General features: G+C 34.6%; 1 protein-coding gene and 1 pseudogene across 5 annotated transcripts; one reads left to right on the forward strand and one right to left on the reverse strand.

Annotated features, from left to right (window-relative positions):
* The first annotated feature begins 367 nt into the window (after positions 1-367).
* Positions 368-2506, forward strand: LOC113354446 (annotated as a pseudogene).
* A 355-nt stretch (positions 2507-2861) lies between these two features.
* Positions 2862-11258, reverse strand: LOC113308598 (floral homeotic protein AGAMOUS-like). 5 transcript variants are annotated; one of them, XM_026557073.1, is made up of 9 exons: positions 10878-11245; positions 10376-10662; positions 6274-6355; positions 6002-6063; positions 5814-5919; positions 5642-5683; positions 5003-5044; positions 4711-4880; positions 2862-3210 (listed from the first exon to the last, which is right to left on the reverse strand). In XM_026557073.1, exons 2-9 carry the CDS (start codon positions 10555-10557, stop codon positions 3207-3209), a joined length of 690 nt encoding a protein of 229 aa, XP_026412858.1. In that variant the 5' UTR covers positions 10558-10662; positions 10878-11245; the 3' UTR covers positions 2862-3206. The 5 variants fall into 5 exon arrangements, with proteins under 5 accessions (XP_026412858.1, XP_026412871.1, XP_026412847.1 ...); XM_026557086.1 differs by having other exon boundaries at positions 5814-5913; positions 10878-11238; XM_026557062.1 differs by lacking the exon at positions 2862-3210 and adding an exon at positions 3305-3644 and having other exon boundaries at positions 10878-11258.
* Between the last annotated feature and the right edge of the window lie 816 nt (positions 11259-12074).

The raw sequence follows: 12074 nt of genomic DNA on the forward strand, positions 1-12074 counted from the left end.
AATATCTCAAGGAGTCGGAGCCTACAGCTTGCACAGAACTCAAATCCACGTTCTTTGTCTTGCGCGTACAATTTAATGCCAACGACCAATTGCCATCCGACTGCAAAAGGGCGAAAACATGGCACCCACTGGCCTGGTCTCCCCCATCCCTCTCCCTTTGACCACTCTCACCCTATCTCTAATGTTTCTCTTTTAGAACTAAGTGAATAGTGAGTCAACTTTATATCATTGATATCTATATATTCTCCTCCTTTTGCCATTAACTTCCTCACACATTACCCATTTTTTTCAGCACTAGCCTTTTCATTCCCTATGTTTGTTTCTCTCAGTTTAGGAACTCCAGCTACTTTCTCATTCTCTCTACATAATGATGATGAGGGATAGTGAGGTTAAGATAATGTGGGTAGTGGTTGCAGTAGCAGCAGTATTCTTGGTGTGTATGAGTAGTATAAATAAAGTAGAAGCTCAACCTCAAGTACCATGTTATTTCATATTTGGAGATTCCTTAGTTGATAATGGAAACAACAATAGAATGGCTTCACTTGCTAGAGCAAATTATTTACCTTATGGAATTGATTTCCCCAGCGGACCTACCGGAAGGTTTTGTAATGGAAAGACTACCACTGATGTTATTGGTAAGTTAGTTATGTCACCAAATTTCTCTGCTTCTATTTTTCTCTCACTATTCATCATAGTTCAGCAAATTTTGAGTTTTTTTTTCTCCAATGAGACTAGAGAAAACTACTCTTTGGATTGTTTTATTTTCTAGTAGTAGTTTTTAGTACTGGAGTAGTATTTTTTTTTTCCCCGATTGAAAGATAATCTATTCATTGAATCATCCTCGGTCCTCACAAGATACATGAGAGAAGATAAAAATTAAAAGAGTATGGCAATAACACCTAACACTAATGGCCAATGGATGGGTCTTCTTCAATTTATCACTGACCAAGTTGTTTATGTTCGCTGTACATATTACCTATCATTGATCGGCCTAAAGTTGTGTGATAGTAAATTCAACCATTAAATGATTCGGTGTCTTATTTTCAAAGGTTCATTGAAAAGTGAAAACAACAGTAAATGACAAGTTAAACCAAATGACTGCAAGTTTCCCATTTACTTAAACCGATTAAAAGATGTTGAGAGCCAATGTAAAAAAAATTCTTGGTTGTTTTGGTTGCAGCTGAATTGCTAGGATTTGATGATTACATTCCACCATATGCAAGCACAAGAGGCCGAGCTATTCTCGGTGGAGTCAATTTTGCATCCGCAGCTGCTGGTATTAGGGATGAAACTGGTCAATAACTGGTACTGATTACTCTGAAATACTTAAATGTTTGTATAGTGTAATCTATAACAAAATTCCCCTCACAATCCTTTGATCTCTCAGGGCGGACGAACAAGTATGAATGGACAGGTAAATAACTACAAGAATACAGTCTCACAGATTGTAAATATACTTGGAGATGAGGATTCGGCAGCAGATTACCTAAGTAGGTGTATCTATACGGTTGGAATGGGTAGCAATGATTACCTCAACAACTACTTCATGACTGCCTATTACACTACAAGTCGTCGTTACACCCCTCAACAATATGCTGATGTTCTTGCTCAACAATATTCACAGCAACCAAGGGTATATTATGCAAAAATTTCATCAAATCAGTCGAAATTGTTGATTAAGTTCATAGATATACCATTATGCTAGCTGAAATCTGACATGATTCAGGGCATAACATTATAATTTAAAGTGTTGCTAAAATCAAGCACATTTTTTCTAAGATTTTCCTGTTTCTTCTATTGGGCAGACTTTGTACAATTATGGAGCAAGAAAGGTGGCAGTGATCGGTGTGGGTCAAGTTGGTTGTAGTCCAAATGAATTAGCTCAAAACAGTGCTAATGGGGTGCAGTGTGTTCAAAAGATCAACGACGCGAATGACATGTTCAATGTTAGACTGAGATCTCTCGTTGATAACTTTAACCGTAACCTGGCTGGTGCTAAATTTATTTACATAAATGCTGCTGGAGTTTTTAATGACATACTGACGAATCCCTCACGTTATGGTATGTGAACATGAACAGAACCCACATGTTTCTGTCATTTTTTTTTTCTTTCACATATCGGTCTGTTAACTGTGGGGGTTTCCTAATATATTTATCATCTGATTCTGCCAACAGGTTTTACTAATACAAATTCAGGGTGTTGTGGGGTTGGGAAGAACAACGGTGAAATTACTTGTCTACCTTATCAAACTCCTTGCCAGAATAGGGATGAATATGTGTTCTGGGATGCTTTCCATCCGAGTGAGGCTGCAAACTTGATCATTGGAAGACGAGCTTACGCTGCTGAATCTCCATCTGATGCTTATCCATATGACATTAGGCAATTAGCGCAGGTATAAACTGGGATGATCATAATAATGGTGCCGGCTAGCAAATATTTTGCAACCATGCAATATTTCAGATTGCTATATCTATATTACTGCTATTGTTATGTTAATTTTTTATGTACGCCATTGTTGTAAAGGATGCGTAGCTATTAATGAAAAGAAGTTTAACTATTGTATCCATAAGAGAAGAGTACAATAAGCGAAAACACAGAGCTGGTAAAGAAGCTTAAAATGATGGACAGACAAACGGAAAGCCTCCATATGAACACAAAATCCATTGAAGATCTGACTCTCAGTTCTAGGAGAATGAAATAATTTTGCAACCTTATTCAGTTCGCTAACCTATAAAACTGCATCAGGGAGAGCCAATTTGGGTACTTGGCCTTGGCATTAACCTAATCTTACTGATACATTGGCATGTCTGAATTAGGAAAAAAAATGAGTTTGACCCTAAATTTTAACACACATCAAGCAAAATAAGAATAAAAGTCACATTAGAGAAACATACATGTCCCACATGCATGTATCTTATTTTATGACAGTAAAATAGAATTTTGGCGTGTCATCAACATAGAATAGACTCAGCTAAAACACAAGTCCTGATGTCACAACATAAATGATTATGAATCGGTCTTATACATAAATCTACTAGGAGGCTTGAGAGTAGAGAGAATGCCGAATATTATGATATTTCTAGCTTGAAGTAGTAGGAATAGTGATGGTACTAGAATAGGTAGTAGCGATATCTTCATATTTATGAATGAGGGATAATGAACCATTCAGAGATAGTACTCTGGTTCTTGAAAGAGAATGCCATCATCAACTGCAAACAATTCCAATAAACAAAACATATATCAACTAAAATAATAAGTACTTCAGAAAGCTACAAGCATTTTCCTAGTATCAGAAAAAAAACTATGTAGTAACTGATAACTCAATAATATCATCGAAACCTGTCAAACTGCAAATCTAAGAAACCCACATTTGCAAACAGAATATAATGAAACTTGCAACTTCACCGACCAAAAATATCTAAGTAATGTAGTCAAATCCAGATGTTTTAAGGGATATCAAAGTAGAATAATTCCAGTTCAATTAAAAGATGAAGTCTAGTTAATTTGGCCCCCTCTCTTTGTCAGACAACACAAAACACACTTTATAACAAATCTTCACGCATGAGTCTAACTTCCATAAGCCTCCTCGCCTCCAAAACCGTAGCTACTGTATTCCAATGGTTTGATGTCTTCTATCTTCGCTCTGAAAAACATTTTGGATAAACTAAGCTTACAACTTGGGTTACTAGTGTATGGAAGTTGCTACATCATAAAGAGTTATGATATGAGTGCCTCCAGTTCCATAAAGAGTTACAATAGGAGTACCACAAGGTGCACCACTCAACTGTTACTTGTCTCACAGGTAAGCAAACAGATGCCAGTACCAAACAAGTTTCTAATCAGCACAAGTGACACATCCATTTGCTGGTGTAGGTAGATGGAGGACCACGGTTCTTAGCACATCCCCATACATTACATAATTTGGTCTAAGAACTGGTCTGAAGAGACTTCGACCACTAAGGATTTTGATGTTAGCAAAGCTAACTAATGATTTGAAATTGTGTTATACTTGAGGCCTCTCATCATTATAGACTGAAACTTGTCATCTATTTGATCATAATAAATTTAGCCCAGTCAAGAAAAATCATAAAAGACCTCAAGCCTCACTTTACGAGCATTATGCAAATGCATTATGAAGAAGGCCAATTTGATATATGAACTATGTGTATACCCCGCGTAGAAGAGCCCTAATATTCCTAAACAGGATCTCCTATGGGTATTAACAACCTAAGGAGTTTATTCTCATTATTAGGTGAGATGTCTTATTTTCTACAATGTTAAGAATTAAACATTTGAATTCCCAGTTATGAATTGCGTACTTTAGGCAGAATTAAATTCTTAACAACTTTCTCATATACAAGTCTAGCCAGGTGCTGGTTTGCACTTATCATCAAGCATCAGCCCTTGAGTGACAAATTCACAGGCACTTTTATAATCTCTTCTAGAGTTTATTTATAAAACAGCCTACTAATTTGTATCCCTAACTTCTGTAGAAAGTGAAAATGGTGGCATGACACAAAGATCTGTGTTTTTCACTCAAGAAAGAAAAAGAACAACTGATGTTTGAATGTGTTATTTTCTGTTTTCCATTTCTTTACTAACAAAATTATGGTTAGTACCACTCTGTTATTAGATGGGTGCATGAAGTGGTGGATGTAAAAATTGCTTGTGAATGCCAGAAAGGTATGGTGATGAAGTAAAGTTCTTACCCAAGTTGAAGTGCTGTCTGCTCTTGGCGGGAGTAATGGTGATTGGCTGATTCGAGTAAATTATTTACTTGGAGAAAGTTCCGAGAGTCATAAGCAGAAGAAGTCATGACATCATACTCATTTCCAGGCATCAAATTCATCTGCTGTCCAGCTCTTTCATTGTCTGCTATCTGTATATGTTTAAGAATCACAAAGCAAACCTTTCTTGTTAATATCATGCATATATCGAACAATATTAAACTGCTCATATATTATAAGTAAACATGGAGAAAAAGAGAGAGCATAAACTTACCTTTGCTCGGAGATACATGTTATCATTCTGCAAGTCAAGTTCCTGCAAAAATTATAGGTTCATTTGTGATATTCAGTTGGTGAGAAATTTAAGAAACAGTTAAGTATGTTAAAATAAGATTTCATTCAGATAAAGATAGATATTACCATTGTAGTAGTCCGCATATATTCTAAATGATAACTTTAAAATTATAAGTGCTTTTATAGAACTTTCATATCAATTATTAACGGTTGTTGGGAAGTTTAACAAGCCAACCATGATGGAAAATTCATAATTCTGATTTATTTTTTTTAAGTCGAAGCCCAAGATTATTTCGAAGACTCCTAGCACTTTATGATCTAATGAGGGAGAAAGATAGCTTTCATTGGTTAAATCAATCAAAAGCAGTTCTATTGAAAACCACAATCGAAATTTTTCTTGGAGAAGGCAAGATCTTTTTGAAAGAAAATAGTCATTGTCATTAATCACAAGAACACAAGAACGGTCTCAATTTTCTATTATAAATGCAGTTTCATTTGAGCTATAGCGAGTCTATCCAGAACAATCATTCTACAATTGTTTTGTGCTTCATAATCTTCTACTGCTGCTGAGATAATTAAGATGTTGAGAACAAGTTATGGGAGATAGGAATGTAGTTACCCTCTTCTGCATGTACTCGATTTCGGCGAACAATAACTCATTCTGGTAAAAACAACCGAAAAGAAGTTCAAAAAGTAGTTAGTGAACGAACTACATATGGTGGACATAGACTGTCTAAAACGAACAAATGGATCAGCTTATACTATTGTAAGAGGAAACAGTTTCTCTCTACCTTCTTTGACCGAATTCTGCTTATGCCTTTCTCTAATCTACCTTCCAGCTGCTTGAGTTCTTTAACACTCATTGAACTAAGAGCTTCTCCCATCAGATGCCTGAGACTATAAATGTGTTATTAGTATATGTAAATGAGTTATACGATTATCCCACACATGTATGAGCTAATTTTGTTTGCCATATCACCTGTTGGAGTTCTGTAAAATCCCAATTTGCTGACGGAGTTTCGTAGCTTCTTGCTGGTAAAACTGAATCAATGTGGATAAAACAAATCAAAGGTTAAGAAAGTCTTACGATATCCCACAAGCAAAACCCTACAATGTACATATTCTTAATTTTGCAAGACCTTTTATAACTACATTTTAGAAGGTAAGCTCTTGTTAGATTCTCATTTCAAATTCTTAGAGAAACACAGAAGACCTGAAGCAACGAAACAAAGTAAAAAGACCCTGACTTACTTGAGTATTGGCTTCTGAAGCACATATGGTACTGGAGGGATCTGCACACGTCTTCTTGTACCTGTCAATTGTTGACTTTACACTGCACACACAGTAAATTAAGTTCATGCACAATTTGTAATTTTAGTTTAATACTGAACGTAAAACTAATAGCGAGTGTAATCACAATTATAAAATGTAGTAGAAATGAAATACAACAATCATCAACATTTCAATGTAAAGTCTGTATTGTCTGGTTCAGTTTGAGAGATGTAGTTTTTTTTACAGTTTATTTGGTCATCAGATCTAACCTCGGTGAAGTCACTCAATATATAGTAACAAATCCCACCTACGCATGTATATATAGTTACACTATAATCTATCAGATCATTAACTCGAGAACTGATATCTTAGGCCAGGCTAGTGGAAAATCATTAATGAATCTGAAACTGCCTTAAAACGACATAGATTCATGTATTTAATGAACCAACCTGTACAAGTATGCTTTATTGCATCATTATTCTTAGCTCCAAGTTTTTTTTTTTTTTGTTACTTATAGAACACGTTATCTCTACTCTACAAAGGCTTAGGTCGGCTCAAGTTCATAGATGAAGAGTTGCAAGTAACTAAGCTGTATAGATAATTCATCAGCGTAAGTGTTAAGAAAGTTGAACATGCCAGACATCGAAACAATTCCTGCTTCTCTAGTACTAATGTTGTCCAAAACCTTTTAACTTCACTTTTGCTCTCTTTGACTCTTTCTCAAAGGCTTTGGTACTCTTTCTCAAAGGCTTCTTTTGGTGTTTTGAAGAATTACACAAAATAAGACTTCCTAAAAGTTTTTTCACATAAGCTATCTTCAACATTCTTTCAACCATTACCCTTGAAATATCACTAACACTAAGTTCCGTCTATGAAAACTAAATGCAAAAAATTGTGATCTACCAGAGAATTTATAGATTCAGATGTGAGTTGGCCTTGTTTGATCTGTGTCAGCATTATAATCCAAATTAGCATTTGGACTGTTGTTAGAAATAGGCTACAACTAATAATGTTTTATTTTCTTCTTCATAATAGTTATACTGTTATTCATGTTTTGTATGAAGGGATACTAAATACTAAGTTACATCTTTGGTAAAAAAAAAATCTATGCAAATACACATCTGCAAACAGGAAAAATATCGCGCTGGTTCTAACATCTATATAAGAACATCTGACCAATAAACATACAAAACTATATGGACCAAAGATCCCCTCATAAAAAAATGGTTATGGCAATAGTAGTGATACCAGAAAGTATACTCTAAGAATATATGAGTAATCCTGCGTCTCGACAACAAATGCTATGCAGCTACATTTTGCTGTCATTATCCCTCTAGACTGGACTGGTCGAAATTTACAAGTATGGCATATTTAATAAATTCAGACTATTGAACTAATAAATTTAGTATCAAACTAAAAGGGGCAACATTCCTATACTCTCACTATTGCTGTTATGTCATTATTTTTCCCTCCTTTTTGCTACTAATAATTCTTCTATTGTATGCTTTGAGAGCTAATTTGTTTTATACATACAGACACCAGTCAAACATGGATCATTGTGTTGCAGAAATTAGATATACATTATAAATTCATAAGAAGAATAAAAATAATACTAAATCATATTAATGTTGCCAACAATATTATCATATTTCACACACAGGAATTATCAAAACAGTATAGCCGAAGTAAAAATTTAAAGACAAAATGAAGCATTTGAGCCTAACCTAGAGTCTTGTACTGACATTGTACTCATTATGTTAAAATTGGGTGTATTCACTAAAGCTACAATTCAATGGTTTGTGCAAACATAAAAATACAATACAAAAGGCATTGCTACAAACCAATATGGACATAGCTCAAATGTTGGGTAGAAGCCTTTTATACCTTTATGGACACAAACTGCCTTATTATATGATGAAAATGTCCAGCTAAATAATTACTAGTAGTAAGTAAAAGTGAAAACATTTTTTTGGTTTTCCTTTCAACTGATTTGAAAATCCATAAATGGTTTCCAGAACAATATCTTACACTAATAACTGACATTAAATCCAGTGTAATCCAAATATAACCCAGAAAAAAGAGAACAAAATAACTCAAGCACCATTGTGTGGGTAATCAAACATGGACGGCTGAGATTGGATGATCAAATCACTCTACTATTACTCCTAAAACCTAGCTAGGGTTTCATTTTTGGATTACACGACAACCAATGAAATATTAGTATCCCCTCCAATAACAAAAGGACACGAGTACACCTAACTATATTCCCGACATTTAAGAATTCTACGATCACTACAGTGTATTCGTGTGTATCAAAACATAAAGTAATGAAAAAAACCTCAATTTCCGAATAGATGTTACCTTAACATTATCGAGCTATTGATTGGTTCTTCACTGCCACGCTGGCGTTATTCCGACATTATGATTGGTTATAGGATATCTACCGTTAGATATTCGACACGTATTATTCATCTATTACCCAGTGGGTAAAAACCAAGGAATTCAATCTTCTATCCCAAAAAACCCTAATTTATTTAATCTGTCACCATTTGTACGGATCTTCATGCATGTAAGCTTAAATGTACAGTAACCTAATTGGTTTGCAGTCGTCGTACCTTCTGTTCTCTGCCGAAACCCCTTTTCTCTCTCACCCTACAAACCCTATTCTATCTCTCTTTCTATCTAGAAAACAACAAAAAAAAAAATGAAGTTCTGCATTTACGTTGTTGGTTTAACCTAATTGGTTCAAATTTCTTTTCTTTTTTTGTATTTCATTTTGTTCTTCTCTAAAAATGGGATCCTCAGAAGAAAAAAAAACATACTCAGAGGAGATTTAAAGAAGAGATCCGTCCAATCATGGATGAAGAAGAAGAATAAGGAAGAAATGAAATTTAAGGGAGTAAAGTGAGGATTTGATTTTGAAAAGTATGCGAAAAGTAAATCACAAATGAAGAAACCGTGATCTAAGCTTTTTTATTTTATTTGTCAGAACAAAATTTATAAACAAGAACTGTAAAATCCTGTATGACGCAACAAAAGATTCTGGAAAAAATTTTCATTGGAAAAAACTAACCAGAAATCGGAGAAACAAAAAATAGATTTAAACCCTAGCTCTATATAGATCCATAAGGGCAAAACAGTCCAGAAAAGAAGCTAATCTTAATTTAGCTGTTTTGATGATCAGAACTACTTTATGACATGTTTCAATTAAACCCTAATTAGGAAGAAGTTGGGATTTTCAAAGAGGAAAGAAAAAGAGAAAGAGCCTATTAGTGAAATATGTAACCCTAAGTTAGTTTTGATTTAACAGTATCTTTTTCAAGAAATAAAATCTCTTTTTTTTTTTGGGTTGATAATCATGATGATGAGAACTGACATAACATATTACTGAGGAAGTGTCAAAAGAGAAAGGAAATTGGACTACTAATAAGAGAACGACAGCTTTTTAACATTTCTAGGGTTATCAACACTAGAGGAGACAGAGTAGAGGAATAACCGGGACTTATACAAAAGAAGAAGAGAAACAGCAAAGCCGAAGAAAGAGTTTGAGAGAGAGAAACTGGTAAAAGATTGATTTCTACTAACCTTATTTCATATAACAAACACAACTACCACTACTCCTTTTCTATTCTAGAAAGAGAGTCTCTTAACAGATCTATCTATATGTCCATCAAACTATCACCCAAACTAGAGCACTGATAAAACTCAAGTCTATAAACAAAAGAAAAGGAAACTCTACCCAAGGAGAAAAACAAAACAGAAAGGCGACTCAATCTTTGCTACAACAAAATATTTTTATGCATGATTAATGATGATTATACTAGTATAACATAAAATAATGTAAAATTTTTATTCTTTAAGATCTAACAGAGAAGAACACAAACAAAACAAAATGAAATCACCAAACAGAAAAAAGCTCCGAGGTGTCTAACTAAATTAGTCCATGATAATTAGTACTTCTAGAAACCACAAAAAACGAGAAATCAGTTTATTATTTAGTAAGAATCTCTATTAAACAAAGAAAGTAAAACAGGACTAATTCTTTTTACTTTAAGAGAACGTATGTATCGTTTCGTTATACCTATTGTTGGCGTACTCATAGAGGCGTCCACGATTGGAGAAGACAATAAGAGCAACTTCAGCATCACAGAGCACAGATAATTCATAAGCTTTCTTAAGAAGACCATTGCGACGCTTACAGAACGTAACCTGGCGATTTGTTGTGTTTTCGATCCTTTTGATTTCAATCTTTCCTCTTCCCATTCTTCTACTACAACTTCCGATATTGAAATTGTTTGGAGATACCTCCTCCTCCTCCTCCACCTCCTCGGCCTCCGTTACTTGATTTAGGAAATCCGTGATGATAATCTGATCATACATCATCACCAAACAAACAAACATTAATCCCATGTCCCGAATTAATTTCATTTCTTTCCAAAGAATATAGAAGAGTACTACTAGAAGGTATGATCATATCTATTCGAGATTTTAGCCTCGATAAAATAGAAGACTCAGAATCCTTAGAATAAGAATAGATCCGAAAGAAGTGAAGCAACAGAAAAGAGATAGAAAGAATTGTTTACCTGTGAAAGTGAAGAGAAAAGAGGTTAAGATTGATTGACAGGTAGAAGGAAAAGAAAGAAAAAAGGCAAAGGAATGTAGTAATCAAACTGGGTATTTATAAAAATTGTTATGTCTTAACAAAAACAATATCCATGAACAGTAGTAACCTTACTGATTGGTGGTGATCTAACTTTGTGTTTGTGATTCTTTTGAAGTTATATAAGGTGGTGTAGAAAGAGCTAGCAGCTATGTCTGATGATATATTACTCTCTCTTTATTAAATAGTAGTTGGTGTATAAGCTATTAGAACAAAGGAGGAGGGGGTAAGACAACAGAGAGAGGGACTTATTACTCGCACTTCACACACACACACACACACACAGATAGGGAGTTTATTGAGAGAGAGAGAGAGAGAGAGATGGAAAGTAACAAAGAGAGGCCATTAGAGTCCAATTTGGATGTGTGTGTGTGTGTGATGGGGCAGTGAAGAGGGAGAGAAAAAAGGATGGGGACTTTGTTTGAGAGAGGAGGAGGAGGAGGAGAGAGATATTAATGGGTGAATATGACATTTGGGGGGAGTTGCACTCAAGCTAATACAATAGATGGATAGAGGTTTAGTGATTCATCCTCCCACTCTCTCTAGATCCCTCTGTTTTCATCTCTCTCTCTTTTTTATTTTTTACATATGGTTCTTCTTGTCTTTAGAGAGAGTTGGGATGATGCTTAAGAGATTTGATTAGAGAGTTAAGAGTTTTGTTTAAGATTTGTATTCCTTCCTCTAATGATGATGATCATCATCATGATTTCATTCTCTTCTATATTATATACCTATGGGCTATGGCTATACATGATATAATGGAAGTTTTGACTTGGAGCACTCTGCAAACAACAGTTATGCTACTCCAAATTGCCAATTTACATACCCTTTTCATAACGAAAACAAATGAAATGTAGAAAGGGAAACACCAAAATGCTTATTCAAAATCGAGGAAGAAGTATACTTGAAACAACAATATTTTGTACCTACCAACACTACTATAGCTTTTTTCTCAAAAAAAATGCGCATCAGCCTTTATTTCACAACAAAAATGCCCTCCTTAACAAGCAAGGGACATCAATAACCTTACAAAACTGTCATTTGCAAATCTGCTCAGTTTCTACCAATATTTTCTTATTATGCATATATCTCTAGGTGGAATTTGAATTTTAGTACATGG

Source organism: Papaver somniferum, chromosome 1 (genome assembly GCF_003573695.1).
Source record: "Papaver somniferum cultivar HN1 chromosome 1, ASM357369v1, whole genome shotgun sequence".
NCBI classification, from domain to species: Eukaryota; Viridiplantae; Streptophyta; class Magnoliopsida; order Ranunculales; family Papaveraceae; genus Papaver; species Papaver somniferum.

Excerpts from the sequence above, each read along its gene's own strand:
- LOC113308598 (XM_026557062.1), bottom strand. The coding sequence starts at position 10,557 with ATGGGAAGAGGAAAGATTGAAATCAAAAGGATCGAAAACACAACAAAT. Across the intron at positions 6,356-10,375 it reads TATGAGTACGCCAACAATAG|TGTAAAGTCAACAATTGACA; the intron begins GTATAACGAAAC and ends CTGTGTGTGCAG. Across the intron at positions 5,045-5,641 it reads TCGAGTACATGCAGAAGAGG|GAACTTGACTTGCAGAATGA; the intron begins GTAACTACATTC and ends TAATTTTTGCAG.